This window comes from Gigantopelta aegis, chromosome 7 (assembly GCF_016097555.1).
Source record: "Gigantopelta aegis isolate Gae_Host chromosome 7, Gae_host_genome, whole genome shotgun sequence".
In the NCBI taxonomy this organism is placed as follows: Eukaryota; Metazoa; Mollusca; class Gastropoda; order Neomphalida; family Peltospiridae; genus Gigantopelta; species Gigantopelta aegis.
In genome coordinates this window covers 26141297-26157614 of record NC_054705.1, presented here as the reverse complement: position 1 = coordinate 26157614, position 16318 = coordinate 26141297, and the positions used below count along the sequence as shown (strand labels likewise).

At 38.8% G+C, this 16318-nt stretch overlaps 1 protein-coding gene across 1 annotated transcript; it reads right to left on the bottom strand.

Annotated features, from left to right (window-relative positions):
• Positions 1–5069: 5069 nt before the first annotated feature.
• On the bottom strand, positions 5070–16318 carry LOC121376762. The gene is made up of 5 exons (XM_041504535.1): positions 15151–16318; positions 13836–14099; positions 12159–12215; positions 10308–10375; positions 5070–5732 (listed from the first exon to the last, which is right to left on the bottom strand). Exons 1-5 carry the CDS (start codon positions 16316–16318, stop codon positions 5541–5543), a joined length of 1749 nt encoding a protein of 582 aa, XP_041360469.1. The 3' UTR covers positions 5070–5540.

Sequence of the window (16318 nt, the reverse complement as noted above, 5' to 3'; positions counted from 1 at the left end):
TATTTCCGGCGGGGAATATTTGTTTATGATGTCAACTTCATGATGACCTGGTTTATGGACAAGATGTATGCACTCTTGAGGAGGTACATGTAGTTGATGCACTTGAACTTTACGAGTCGGTTGTCGGCAAACCTGCTAAGCAAAGATATGTGCGTGCTTTGAGCCCTCATCCTTCTCAAGAACAGAGTACATGTTGGTTCAAAGACAGAGGAAAGTTCTTTGAGCCCTCATCCTTCTCAAGAACAGAGAGTACATGTTGGTTCAAAGACAGAGGAAAGTTCTTTGAGCCCTCATCCTTCTCAAGAACAGAGAGTACATGTTGGTTCAAAGACAGAGGAAAGTTCTTTGAGCCCTCATCCTTCTCAAGAACAGAGAGTACATGTTGGTTCAAAGACAGAGGAAAGTTCTTTGAGCCCTCATCCTTCTCAAGAACAGAGAGTACATGTTGGTTCAAAGACAGAGGAAAGTTCTTTTGATCATAGACTCAGTACTTTGACCAATGAGCTGTCTGATCTTCAAAAGACTGTCGAGAAGCTGGCATCTATGCCGTTTCGGTCATCTCATTCACAGTCACCTAAGTAGAGGAAGACCCACTGAGAACAATCAGAACAGTACATTTTGGAAGAAAGAAATATCCTAGATCTGCAAGTCGAGAAGATGAGTTTGGAGGAGGATCAAGGGGTCCAGATTGACTTGTCTAAGCTAGTAGCTGGAGGAGGTCACCTTCAGGAGTGGCATGGTTTGCCCTGCTTGCCCCGAGGAGGAGATATTCCTCAAGTTTCATGCTTTTAAAAGACATTGGATAATGCAGCATACCCAGAAACTGACCACCTTCTTCTGCCGTAAAAGAGTGCAATTAAGTCCACATATAACTGTTTTGGGGACGTGCCCCATTATTATTCAATAGTGCATGCTGGCCGCCGGTATAACTATAAATCCTATTCAGTGATTAAGACAGGAGATGGATCAGCTGCAGTGGCACCCCTTCCTGGCTAACAGCAGCGGACATCCCTCTGTCCAGACCAGCCCTTGACGACTTCATCCATGTGGCTGGGAGGCACTTTCAGTCTTACATGTTGCTGAGGATTGGCGGTTTATGGAGCAACTTAAATGTAATTTGCAGCACCAGGCCGATGCTTACATCATGACGCTGCAACAAAAACAATGGGAAGATGAGCAAGGAGAACGTTTAAAACACTATTCGTTTGGGACATTCATTGTTGTCGTTGTTGTTGAGGAACTTTTATTGTGTACATTTGAGATTATTGGACATATTATGACTTGAATGTCAGTTGTGTTATTCTTTTGGAATATTAATATGTTAATTTCATAGATCTAATGTAAGTATATATATATATATATATATATATATATATATATATATATATATATATATATACATGCAAGTATTGACAAAATGTTTTAGGAGTATATATATCTATTTCAATTTTTTCACTTCCATGGTAAAATAATTTTGTTGTTGATCAATAACATTGTTCAAATGTATTGTTAATTGATAATGTTCCTTATACCAAATGCTATTGTTGTTTAACTCACGGACAAGTTTTAAATTTTAAAAGGGGGGAATATTGTAATGTACAAGCAAAATATGTTATTTACGGTGGGGAATATTTGTTATGAAGTCAGCTTCAGGACGTATGACATCAACCTGGGGATGACACCACTAACCTTTGAGCTGACGGTTAAAAAAAAGAAAAATAGAGAACAGCTGATCATGTAAATGTAAGCATTGAATTTATTAAAGAAAACAAAACATGGTCCAGGTGAGACCTGAGGAAATTAATAATTATCATTGACAAATAGTTGGCCAAAGTGGCCCACACAATTTAGGCCTACAGTAGTTCATTTTTATTTCTCCGTAGACTACATTTTTATACTAGTCTACGAGTTACTTTATCATTCTGCAGTAGAGATAATAATCATTATAACCAATAAATGTAACTTAATTATAAACGAGTGTGCTTTCCTATCCACTCGGATTTATTGGTAAACTCTGCTGGTGGGTGGTTTGACGGGGAGAGAAACCCATGATGCTACCTGTAGATATACTTATAACCTCCCTCATATTGCTAAACCGTCACAATCAGTATCTAGCAAGATAGGTTTTATTTTAAATTTATGTCTGTGATTAAATCACTTGAGGTTCAAACACATTGTCTACTTCTATCAATTAGTAGAAAGGTGCCAGAAAGCTTTGCTAGAAAAACCGTCTGGCACACATCACCTAAAAAGTAATACACCAATTTCATTGGTTAATTAGTTTCATCTTTAGGACGTACCCAGCCATTGCTACCAGTTGATTACATCATTTTGTAAGCAAAGTTAGTATGACGTAAAATATAACACTGCATGCATTCCTTCTCATGACGCAATATACAACACTGCATGCATTCCTTCTCATGACGCAATATACATGTGTATATCACAGTACAAAAATAAAATACAGTGAATTTTATAATTATACTAAAAATTATAAAACTGGTTGAACTAGAAAATATTTCCGGCACTTGTCCTTTTGTAGATGGTTTTTCCCACACTCGTCTCAAGAAAACCAATCCTCGTCTCAAGAAAACCAATCCTTGGAGCTTGCTAAGACTCACTCTAAAAAACCATCTACAAAAGGATCCTGCCAGAAATATTTCTCAGGCCAACTACTTGGCCAGTATTTTCAAGACAGTGGATTAATTACTTATTAGTGAGAAGGAAGGAATGCATTATTATATAACATTGGAAATTATTTGCAAGAATTAAAGTTTGTTTTGTTTAACACCAAAACTAGACTCACTGATTAATTAATCATCAGCCACTGGATGTCAAAACAGTTGGTAATCTGAGTGTACTTTCCCCAAAAACAGGACAGCACATACCACAGCTGTTAATATATACTATTTATGGGGCACTGGTTGAGACAGAAAAAACCCTCCAATCAGAAAGTAGATCCATCAAGGGGCTACATTAGTGGAAGAGTTATCAGTGTAATATGGCCTTATACCTCCCCGTAGTCATTGACCACCTAACTCAGTGTAATATGGCCTTATACCTCCCCGTAGTCACTGACCACCTAACTGAGTGTAATATGGCCTTATACCTCCCTGTAGTCACTGACCACCTAACTGAGTGTAATATGGCCTTATACCTCCCCGTAGTCATTGACCACCTGAGTGTAATATGGCCTTATACCTCCCCGTAGTCATTGACCACCTAACTGAGTGTTATATGGCCTTATACCTCCCCGTAGTCATTGACCACCTAACTGAGTGTAATATGGCCTTATACCTCCCCATAGTCATTGACCACCTAACTCAGTGTAATATGGCCTTATACCTCCCCATAGTCATTGACCACCTAACTCAGTGTAATATGGCCTTATACCTCCCCGTAGTCATTGACCACCTAACTCAGTGTAATATGGCCTTATACCTCCCCGTAGTCATTGACCACCTAACTCAGTGTTATATGACCTTATACCTCCCCTTAGTCATTGACCACCTAACTCAGTGTAATATGGTCTTATACCTCCCCGTAGTCATTGACCACCTAACTCAGTGTAATATGGTCTTATACCTCCCCATCAGGGGTGGGGAAAAGCCCTTTTCTCCCGGTCTGGGACCGATTCTCGATCTCCGAGACCGAAATTATTTTTTAAAAACGTGTGTTTGCCTGTCCCACTTTTGTCATTCTTGTCAGTCCGAACCACCTGTCCATTTCTATTATTGGAACAAATTCTTATCAGTCAAGTGGACCGGCCTGCCCAGACATCGGTATCTCATGCATGATTTAAAATAATAAATAAATAGTGGTCAGTATAGCTTGTGTTTCAGACGTCTGTGATTTTAAAGTCTGCCTAAGTATATATCGTCAGTCACTGAAGTCGGACCTACAGTAGTGTCAATCCACAGCCACTAGGCTAGACATTAATTTGGTCAAAGTTGCTGAGCCAGTCAAGAGATAAAACAGACGTTAACAATAACACCATTCTTGGTGAGAGAGCCATCAAGGTATTACACTCCAATTAAAACAAAGGACCCAGAGTTTGCAACTGGTTACAATCAACACCTGTCAACACCTATGTACGGAGCTTTGTCGGGTCGACCGGCCTCGGTGGCATAGTGGTTAGGCCATCGGTCTACAGGCTGGTAGGTACTGGGTTCGGATCCCAGTCGAGGCATGGGATTTTTAATCCAGATACCGACTCCACCCTGATTGAGTGCTCCGCAAGGCTCAATGGGTAGGTGTAAACCACTTGCACCGACCAGTGATCCATAACTGGTTCAACAAAGGCCATGGTTTGTGCTATCCTGCCTGTGGGAAGCGCAAATACAAGATCCCTTGCTGCTAATCGGAAGAGTAGCCCATGTAGTGGCGACAGCGGGTTTCCTCTCAAAAACTCTGTGTGGTCCTTAACCATATGTCTGACGCCATATAACCGTAAATAAAATGTGTTGAGAGCGTCGTTAAATAAAACATTTCTTTCTTTGTCGGGTTGAGTGTCCCTGTCGAGTGTCCCTGTCGGAAGCAAGAGACTTTTGTGCAATACAAACTGCTTGAAATAGCATAAAATATACTGAAATAATCAATAAATGTATTTATTGTTGACTGTTCAATGTAGTCTATCCAATAATTATAAAGGATTTTAAAATTAACAAAAGATTTCCACTTTCTTGTTAACAAGTGGGAGTAAGCAGAACAGCTACATGTACTGTTATCTCAAGAGCCAGTAGAGGTCAGATTTCATCCAATCAGTGATGACGTTATTAATCTCTTTGTCTAAACATGTGCTAGCTCAGGCTGTCAAACGCTTCAACGGTGCGATCTTTTATGAATTTTCAGGACACAGTACTGAATACTCGTACTTTTTATACATATATGGGATTTAAATTCATAACTTTTATTCCTTTTTTATATTATTTATTCCATTATGTAAAATATATACAATTTGTGGGGTGTTTTATTCCCACTGATGTGATAATTTTTTTTTTTTTTTATTCCTTTCTTTTCCCCCCCCTCACCACTCGCCCCCCCCCCCCCCCCCCCCCCCCCGTTAATGAAGACATCAAGCGGGACCGATTGACAATTTTATTTTTCCCCCACCCCCGCTCCCCATAGTCATTGACCACCTAACTCAGTGTAATGCTAGGCTCATCCTACCAACTGCCTGCAGAAAGTTGGTATGGTTCAGCTGTCATGACTTCTACAACCATCCAGTTGAGTTGTGAATGCATTAAGACTAACAACTGGCAGTCGCACTGAGTTGTAATGCACGCTCAGGCTAGCAACAAGTGTCAGGCCCGAATAATGTTTTGAATCGGATACAGCTAGCGGCCGTTGTAGAATTGTAAGAGCACTCAGACTAGCTTAGATTATTTTGGTGACTTGTTTTGTTCTTATAGTCGCCTTGATCTAACAAGATGGTGTAAGGTATTTGGATTGATAAATTACACCTGTTATAAGTGTAGATTGTACCCTATCCGAACAATATATAATAAAAGTGAAAAATACAATAAATACAAATAATACAGCTAAAAGTATTTTTCATGTCTTCGTTTGTTTGTCTTGTTGAGTTTGTCTGAGGAGGTGGTGTTCGGACACTGACTGACAAAGTCGTCATCGTTATCATCATCGCTGTCAGAGAACAACAACTTCTCTCCTTCCACGGTCGACTGTTGTCTGTGCTGTCTCACCACCGAGTCACCAGTCACATTACTCAACATCTGTAACACACAATAAACAGAGAATATTTATTTATTAATACTACATGCTGTTCATCTGTAACACAATAAACAGAGAATATTTATTTATCAATACTACATGTTGTTCATCTGTAACACAATAAACAGAGAATATTTATTTATCAATACTACATGCTGTTCATCTGTAACACAATAAACAGAGAATATTTATTTATCAATACTACATGTTGTTCATCTGTAACACAATAAACAGAGAATATTTATTTATCAATACTACATGCTGTTCATCTGTAACACAATAAACAGAGAATATTTATTTATCAATACTACATGCTGTTCATCTGTAACACAATAAACAGAGAATATTTATTTATCAATACTACATGCTGTTCATCTGTAACACAATAAACAGAGAATATTTATTTATCAATACTACATGCTGTTCATCTGTAACAGATAATAAACAGATATCTATTTATCAATACTACATGCTGTTCATCTGTAACAGATAATAAACAGATATCTATTTATCAGTACTACATGCTGTTCATCTGTAACAGATAATAAACAGATATATATTTATCAATAATATGTGCTGTTCATCATTAACAGATAATAAACAGATATATATTTATCAATACTACATGCCATTTATCAATACTACTTCACGAGCTGTAAACAGCACTTTGTCACATACTACTTCCCAGCCTCCCCTTCAAACACTGGCAGTTTGTCACATGCTGGACTACTTCCCAGCCTCCCCTTCAAACACTGACACTTTGTCACATGCTGGACTACTTCCCAGCCTCCCCTTCAAACACTGACAGCACTTTGTCACATGCTGCACTACTTCCCAGCCTCCCCTTCAAACACTGGCAGTTTGTCACATGCTGGACTACTTCCCAGCCTCCCCTTCAAACACTGACACTTTGTCACATGCTGGACTACTTCCCAGCCTCCCCTTCAAACACTCCACAGACTACTTCCCAGCCTCCCCTTCAAACACTGACACTTTGTCACATGCTGGACTACTTCCCAGCCTCCCCTTCAAACACTGACACTTTGTCACATGCTGGACTTCCCAGCCTCCCCTTCAAACCCAGCCTGCCCCTTCAAACACTGGCAGTTTGTCACATGCTGCACTACTTCCCAGCCTCCCCTTCAAACACTGGCAGTTTGTCACATGCTGGACTACTTCCCAGCCTCCCCTTCAAACACTGGCAGTTTGTCACATGCTGGACTACTTCCCAGCCTCCCCTTCAAACACTGACACTTTGTCACATGCTGGACTTCCCAGCCTCCCCTTCAAACACTCTTTGTCCAGACTACTCCCAGCCCCCTTCAAACACTGGCAGTTTGTCACACACTTTCCCAGCCTCCCCTTCAAACACTGACACTTTGTCACATGCTGGACTACTTCCCAGCCTCCCCTTCAAACACTGACAGTTTGTCACATGCTGCACTACTTCCCAGCCTCCCCTTCAAACACTGGCAGTTTGTCACATGCTGGACTACTTCCCAGCCTCCCCTTCAAACACTGGCAGTTTGTCACATGCTGGACTACTTCCCACCCTCCCCATAAAACACTGAAATCTTTAGAAGGCTCTCCAAAATTCTCTTATCAGGAAACAAATTTATAACACGTAAACCAGTCCCCACCGGTTATTAAGTTAATATTTGCAAAAACTATAACCATGCAAAGCTGATTGTATAGTCAGACAGGCAATAAGTAAAGTTAAAGTTTGTTTTGTTTAATGACAACACTGGAACACATTGATTTATTAATCAACAGCTAGTGGATGTTAAACATTTGGTAATTTTGACATATATTCTTAGATAGGAAACCTGCCACAGTTTAGTAGCAGTTAGTAACAATTAGGATCTTTTATATGCACCTTAACACAGACAGGATAGCACATACCATGGCCTTTGATATACCAGTGACAGTGCACTGGCTGGAACGAGAAATAGCCCAGTGGGCCCACCAACAAGGATCGATCCTAGACCGACCGTGCATCAGGTGAGCATTTTACCACTGGACTACGTCCCACCCAGCAATAAGTAAAATATACTGAGTCAAATTAAAAACTTCACAATGTTAAATTTGAATAAAGTCAACAAGATTTAGTTTTAAAAGCAAGTAGTTTACAGGAATAAATAGGATAATGGAAATATCAACACTGCATCTGAAGCCCATCACAGCCCACGTGACCCAATCCATAGCACGTGCACAGCACCACTGAGGCGAAAGTGGTGTTGCACGTGCCACTGGTCACGTGACTATGATAGTACATGTGTTTTTATCTTTATGCTTACTCATAGTAGTCTGACAAAACAAAAAAACACCTTGTAACGATATTTGTTGTTGCAACCATGAATGTCAATAGCCGATGTTGCAAGGGAGTTTGGTTGCAGTCGATGGGCAGTTTATGATCTGCGGGCACAAGTACAACAAACTGGCACCACAGCTGATCGTCCCCGACTGGGTAGACCATGTGTGACGTCACAGACAGATGACCGTTATATCCTGTTATGTCACCTCTGCAACCATTTCATGATGGCGAAAATGATCAGAAATCAGCTGCAAACTGCTCACCTCCACACACGGTGCCGATATGTTGGATCTATCTGTGGGCATAGTCGTGTTTAGCGATAACTCAAGATTCACACTGCAATTTGCTGATGGCAGGCAGAGGGTTTGGAGAAGACGTAGTGAATGTTATGCTCAGTGTTGTGTCAATAAAGTTGACAGATTTGGAGGTGGAAGCCTAATGGTTTGGGGTGCTTTCTGTGGGAATGGCCATTCTCGACCTCTTGACATCCATGGCAACCTCAGTGCTGCTACATATCGCTACCAGGTGCTAGCCCAGGAACTTGTGTCCTTCATGGCAGCTGATTTTTCAACACGACAATGCCAGACCCCAAACGGCCATCTTGACAAGGGATTACCTGAGAAACGCTAGCATCAATGTTATGGGGTGGCCTTCAAGGTCACCCTACTTGAATCCCATCGAGCTGGGAAGATGACTGCGCACTCTAAGCAACCCTCCACAGACTTTACAGGAACTTGGCGCCATATCCCTAATGCAGTCTACACGCATGATCAAGCAGTCAATAAGGCGGCGTTGATTTGCAATTGTGGGTACACATGGAGGCATACGCGCTACTGAACCTGTGCTTGTGTTTGTGCTGGTGAATTACCATTTTGACTGCTTCTGGTTTTGGCGAATCCTGTGGGTGCATCGAACAGATTTTGGACTCCACATTTATTGCTATTCTTCCTATGGATGACATACAATTAAAATATATCTTATTCAACACATTCTTCTGTCATATTTGCAAGTTGGCCAAGATGAAATGGTTGTGAAGTTTTTAATTTGAGTCAGTATAATAATCTGAGTGAGAAAGAATAAATGGTTTCCTATCTGGTGTTTAGTTTTAGTATTGATCACAATTAGAGGAAAGGACATTAGTGTTGTTTGTTTGCAAAAATAATTAATAACGCTGTTATAGGTCTTTAAAATATTATCACATTAATAGTCTTGCCAATACAGCACTATTACTTTTTCAAAGTGAAATTATATATAACGTAATGAAAACCTGGATTGTCTACTAGCACTCTGTATGAACGTGTGACCTCAATATCAACTAGTGACACGCATAAAGTAATGGAACCCGTTTTCTCAGATGACGTTGCTGCGTGACGTTTTGGTGAATATGACTTTAAAATATATTAAATAGTATAGGAAGAAAGATTACCATTCTAGGAATCAAACGATATGAGTTTAATGGTGTAAATGTTGCTTTTTGGTATATAGTGGGCATTTATGGTGAGTTGGAGTCAACTCATTTCATTCAGCAATACATTGTTAACACCCAGAAACTTACTTTTGTGTTTTGTTTTGCATAATTTGTAAATGATTTATAATAACCAGGGCCCCATATTTTCAAAACTATCTTAGCATTATGAAATCATAAAACCATCATAAGCAATGACGTGACTGTGGTGTGTGCTGTAGTGACGTCATAGGTACATGTGTAGCCTATGATGGCTTTACGATTTCACAGCACTAAGATAGCCTCAAACATCCCTAGCCATGCTGTAGTTATAACACAAATAACAGTGTGAGCTCGTCTTAGCTTTACACAAGCAGTCCATTTTGGTCCCAGATACATGTATAGTAGTCGTCAGGGAACAAAAAAAGGTTGGTCCCATCCTTTTAAAACCCCATAACAATTCTGACAATTGGCTAAACAACACTGTTCAACCATTGTCAACTTTGATTGTCCCAATCACTGTATGTCTTTAATCTTTCTTTCTTTTTTCTCCATACTCGAACGCATGCAAAAGACAAACCATGCAACTTTGTTTTACCCCGATGATGTCACAGGTCTGTTTATAATGGGCAGACAAGCCATGCTATGTTTTACCAATTGTTTTTCACAAAAATTTTATTTGAATAAACTTACATATGATAAATAAACATGTTTACTTAACAGATACAAGTAAACACATACCAGGCATTCCTGGTATCCTGTAATACAAAATATCTAAGATATAGAAGATGCAAGATTTGAAAACAATTAAACCATTACCTTTGAAGACTGCAGAGGTCCAGAGAAACTCACAGATTTTGTTTGTTGCTGTGTTTTTAACTCAGGATCTAAAAATTAAACAAATGGTTACCTCTACTAAATAAACAAATAAACAATTGTCTTAAAGTGAGTTACGGAGTTTGCTGTTATTGTTAAACTTTTTCCATGTAGACTTTTAACAACTAAAACAACATATTAAAGACATTTCTTGTTTTCAGTATTAGTATATTCAATCAGTTTCTGAACATCTCAGTGTTTGGTGCTGCTAAAACTTTGTTTTTTTGATAATATATATATTTTCTGTATACAATCAACTCTCGTTATAATGATATTCATAATAACGGAATATTCCCGTACTGGCAAACTTTTACTGGGAACCAACGTGTTTCAGTGTTTATTGTAATGGAATATTCATGTTCCGGCACCTCAAGTATTACAAATATGTCTATTTCATGCACCGTTTGATCTTTATAAAGGTATGGAGAATTACTGAATATGTACCGACTCTTTCAACAAACAGCTGTAACTTTATCACCTTTAAGAGACATTTTGAATTGCAGCCGATGACTGGCTAACATCAAATTACAGCTACATGTACATGTATGGTTGATTGCGACCAACTGCAGTACAGTTCAAACAACACGCACGCATATATCCTGAAATTGTTTTACATAGTAGTAGAATCTACTCTATTCTATATGATCACCCACACCACCCACCCCAACCAAGTTTAACGACACCACTAGAGCACATTGATTTATTAATCATCAGCTATTGTATGTCAAACATTTATTAATTTGGACATATAGTCTTAGAGAGGAAACCCGCTACATTTTTCCATTAGTAGCCAAGGATCTTTTGTATGCACTTTTCCACAGACAGGAAGAAGAAGTTTGTTTTGTTTAACGACACCACTAGAGCACATTGATTTATTAATCATCAGCTATTGTATGTCAAACATTTGGTAATTTGGACATATAGTCTTAGAGAGGAAACCTGCTACATTTTTCCATTAGTAGCCAGGGATCTTTTATATGCACTTTTCCACAGACAGGAAAGCACATACCACTGCCTTTGACTAGTTGTGGCACACTGGATGGAACGAGAGAAAAACACCAATCAGCTGAATGGATCCATCGAGGTGGTTCGATCCTGTGATGCCAGCACCTCAGCCGAGCACTCTGACTGAGCCAAATCCTGCCCTGTGTTCTATATAATATGAAACAGTTGACTTGAGTGTTCTGCAATAATCTAGTCTGTCCCAGCCTCCTACAAAAACGTTTTTAGTAAATAACAAGAAAATTAAGTGTTTTGCAAATAATAAAAATATATAATTTTTGTGTACAATTTTTGTGTACAATTAATTTAGAAAACAATCGGCTCAGAAATAAATCCATGTAGCTCATAGTAAATTGCATAATATGAAAAAAGGCATTCCCTGTGGGAAGGACTATACGAGGCTCCATGATTTAAAAACCTTCCAGAGTAGCATTCCCTCTCACCCCTTTAAGTACTGGATGACCTTCCACGAGAATGATTTATTCTCTCACCCCTTTCAAATGTTTCTTCCACTGCAAATATATCGCAATATTTATACTCTCAACCCTTTCAACATTTTCTCTGATGAGTATGACTGCATAATGAAGCGTCAGTGAATATGTTTTTAACAGCCTTAGATCAATACCTGACGCAATTGCTCAGATCTTTAATAACACATTATTATTGAGAAGTTGGTCATTAATTTCTGTTTGATAAAGTATCTGTCGCAGTAAACCAAATATAATAATCGTAAACGTGGCAAATGGCTCTTTTATTGGCTTGGGTAATATGTAATTGACAAATGCGACAAACCTTTCAAAATTCCCTTGGGCGTTGTAGAAAGATTTCTTTGTGTGTTATTACTCTTACCTGTAAAGAATATAAAACACTATTACTAACATGCATTAAGTTTGTAGATTCACCTGTAACTGAGAATCTGTCCGTGTCTCAATAAAGTACATATACATGCACACTGGTTCAGTTTTTCAAGCGAGTGCTGGTCCTTACCATACGGTGCAGAGATTGAAAAATTTGTGTTTTGTTTAACGACACCACTAGAGCACATTATTTAATGATTGTCTGCTATTTCTTTTACGTTCATAGGGGTATGAACAAACAAAAATCATCAGTAAACTGTGTGAATCGGTGAAGCCGTTCTCACATAAGTTTGCGGATAATTGTTTTGTTTATACCCAGATGAACATAAAAGAAATAACAGACAATATTTATAATTAAATTTGAATCATACCTGCTAATAATAACACTAAAAGTTCACATTTTATTCTCACATAAGTTTGCGGATACAAATTTTTTTGTTCATACCGAGATAAACGTAAAAGAAATAACAGACAATATTTATAATAAAATTTGAATCATACTTGCTAATAATAACACTAAAACTTCATACTTTATTTTGAATTATTTTTGGTCCATAAACAATAATGCTCATAGACAACTTGCCAGTATAAAATGACGTCATCAGATATGACATTCCCTGACTATGTAATATTTACATTCATCGAGAAATGAACACTCTTGTTGCTACATCTTGACCAATAGGACGACGTTAAACTGTAATGAATTTAACGGAAATTTAATTATTAGTTATACTAGGCTATTGAATGTCAAAATGTTTGTAGCCTTATAGAGGAAACTCCCTACATTTTTCCATTAGTAGCAATTATATGCACCATCCCACAGACAGTAAACTTTGTTTTATTTAACGATGCCACTAGAGCACATTGATTTTTTACACCTACCCATTGAGCCTTGCTGAGCACTAACTCAGGGTTTGGAGTTGGTATCTGGATTAAAAATCCCATGCCTTGACTGGGTTGCGAACCCAGTACCTACCAGCCTGTAGACCGATGGCCTAACCATGACACTACCGAGGCCGGTCATCCTACAGACAGATGCACCATCCCACAGACAGGATAGCACATACCACAGTCTTTGATATACCAGTCATGGTACACTGGCTGGTATGAGAAATAGCCCAAAGGGTCCATCGATGCAAGGGGATCAATGTTAAACCGACCATGCATCATGCGAGTGCTTTACCACTGGGCTATTAAGTCCTGCCCTAATGCAGAGACTGTAGCATTCTTGTGGTTTACCTTGTGAGTTGCAAATACAGCACACAGTATTCACAGGGTTCATAGCCTTAAAGACCATATTCAAAGACTTTCAAAGATTTTTACCTGTCATTTTCAAAGACTTTTACACAGTGGTCAAAGACAATAGAATGTGATACAAATACCAAATCAGTTCATTTTAGCTCCATTCAATCTGATCAATTTCAGTTTTGTTATTTCATTTTGTGTGTATCATTATTTTTATTTTTTTATTGAATGTAACTCTTTAAAGTTGTTTTCATTTTTTTAAATATTTTTTGTATTGATGTTGAACATCTAATTTTCATACAGTATCTTCATTTGCCACAAAACTCTTTGTGGATATTCATTAATTAAATACATTTTGGAATATTACCAGCAATACTCGTTCCAGCTGGAGTTATCGTTCTTGAGACAGCAGCTACTGATGACATCATCACACTTGGAAACTGTCTGCGTCTCGGAGAGCGTGACACCTGCACAACTCTAACCTTCTGTTGTGGGTGACTGGAATCAGCCAATAGAAATGATTCTCTCATAGTCTTAAGGCCTCCACTTGTCTTCTCTTTTGACACGTCTAACTTTGATGCCGAAATTCTACCGGTAGCAGTCGCAAGTTTCTTTACGTGGGAAATAAATCCTGAGGTTATACAAATAAAAAAGATAATTATAAAAATCTTCTTTTTTTTTCTTCTTTTTTTTCTAAACCTTTATTACCCCCAAATCACTGGCAATGTTAAGGTTGGGGTGCCTTGAATCATCGTCTTACAATATACAACAATAATAAAATTATAACATGATTATGTGTACCATAATTAAAAAAATCAACAAGTCCTTCGAATTACATCACAGCAGTTTCACCCAAGGTGCAAATAAAGTATTTTTTGCATTAATGTATTGTACAGTCATGCCATCTCAATGGTCATCAGTTACCATGGTACCTAACACATACAGGAGTAATGAACTCAACACATAACGATATATCAAACAGTAGTACAAAAAGAATTCCAAAGTAATAACCAACAATTCTACAGGCAAACGATCATGAAAAAATACCACTACAACTATTTGGCGTCCAACACATCTATATGGTGATTTTAACATTTAGTTTAGTGAGAGAGGAAACCACCTGCCAGCTGTCACATAGGCTACCCCCACTGAAAAGCAACAAGGTATATTTTATATGCACTTCTCTTAGACAGAACTGCATACAACATGACCTGGGATGAACCAGTCGAAGGGTACTGATAAATCAATTCTAATGGGTTATAAATTTGAGAATTAATTAACATGACAGATTTAGCATTATTATTAACAAAAGAATAATGCCAAGTGCCAGAGTGTTCATAAGCAGCAGTACAAGCATATTTCGACATCTACTGTTGCTGTCACCCCTGCCTATTTGTCATACTTACTACATTTAGTAGCTATACAGACACACATACATTTCTCAAACAACTTTCTACTTTCAAAGATAATGATAAAAAAAGAAGTTTGTTTTGTTTAATGATACCACTAGAGCATATTCATTTATTAATCATCGTCCATTGGATGTCAAATTGGCTGGAGCAAGAAATAGCCCAATGGGCCCACCGGCAGGGATCGATCCCAAACCGACCATGCATCAAGTGAACGCTTTACCACTGGGCTACATCTCACCCCAAAGATAATGAACACACTGCAATGCAAACCTATATTCTTAGTAGCTGGCACAGTGAAAGATGAAGATATGCAGACTTCAGTTGAAGATGAGGTCAAAGGTGGACAGGAGTTAATTACTTGACTTTCACTTGACTGTATCACGTCAGATTTCAGTTTCTTGGTCAGCTGATCTGAAGATTCGGATTTGCCTGAGATCAACAAGTGTTTACTGCCCACATCACTTGTACATGTATCACTCTGTAGCATGGGACAATCTTTACTAATGCTGGCTGTCTTCCGTGATGGTGATGGGTGTATGTCTACTTTACTAACATCCCCCTTGGCTCTCTTTGGTGATGGCGAAAAGCAGAATGGCAATAGGTGTGTGTCTTTTTCACTAAGAGGCCCTTTAGTTCTCTTTGGTGATGGTGAAAAGTGAAATGGTGATAGGTTTGTGTCTGCTTTACTAGCACTGTCCTTAGTTCTCCTTGGACATAGTGGGGTGCTAAATGGTGACGGATGTGTGATGGTCATATCTGTATCTTTTACACAATGTACATCTCTTGTGAAATTAGAAACTGTTCTGGTCTTCATTGTGGCATCACAGGGTGGTGCAGTACCATTATCAGACTGAGTATTATCACTCTGGATCAAAGATGTGTCAGTGATCAGGTTTCCAGTACTAGAAACAGAATGCTGATTTATAGCAACCAATGTAGCTGATATACAGTGCTGCTGCTGTCTTCCAGAGCACTTTAGTGTATTGTCATTTTGAACCAACAATGTGTCGGTCAGCAGACTTCCAGCATCTGAAGCTGAATGCAGGCTTACATCAGCAGACGTAGATACGGAAAACTGTTTCTGACTTTCATAATGTTTATCAGAGTAATGGTTGTTTGTACTGGTATCACAAGTCAGATGCTGATCACTGAGTGTAGGAACTTTACAGGGTGGACTGTTAGACTGAGCACCATCAACAGCTGACTGAGCACTGGTGGAATTCTTTCCAGTATCTTCATTCGTTAAAGGTTGCAGAATGCTTGATGTTTCTGACAGCGGCACCATGTTCCTCACTAGATGAGGTGGAGGAGTCATGGCCACATCATCATCAGATCTCTTACAGTCTTCTGGTCGTCTTTTCCCTCCTGTGTCAGCCACTAATCCACAAGTTCCATCCTTACTGGCAGGGTCGTATACAGTCAGGAAGGATCTGGTCAT

Excerpts from the sequence above, each read along its gene's own strand:
- LOC121376762 (XM_041504535.1), bottom strand. The coding sequence starts at position 16,318 with ATGACCAGATCCTTCCTGACTGTATACGACCCTGCCAGTAAGGATGGA. Across the intron at positions 10,376-12,158 it reads GCCCAAGGGAATTTTGAAAG|ATCCTGAGTTAAAAACACAG; the intron begins GTTTGTCGCATT and ends TTTAATTTTTAG. Across the intron at positions 5,733-10,307 it reads GACCTCTGCAGTCTTCAAAG|ATGTTGAGTAATGTGACTGG; the intron begins GTAATGGTTTAA and ends TGTGTGTTACAG.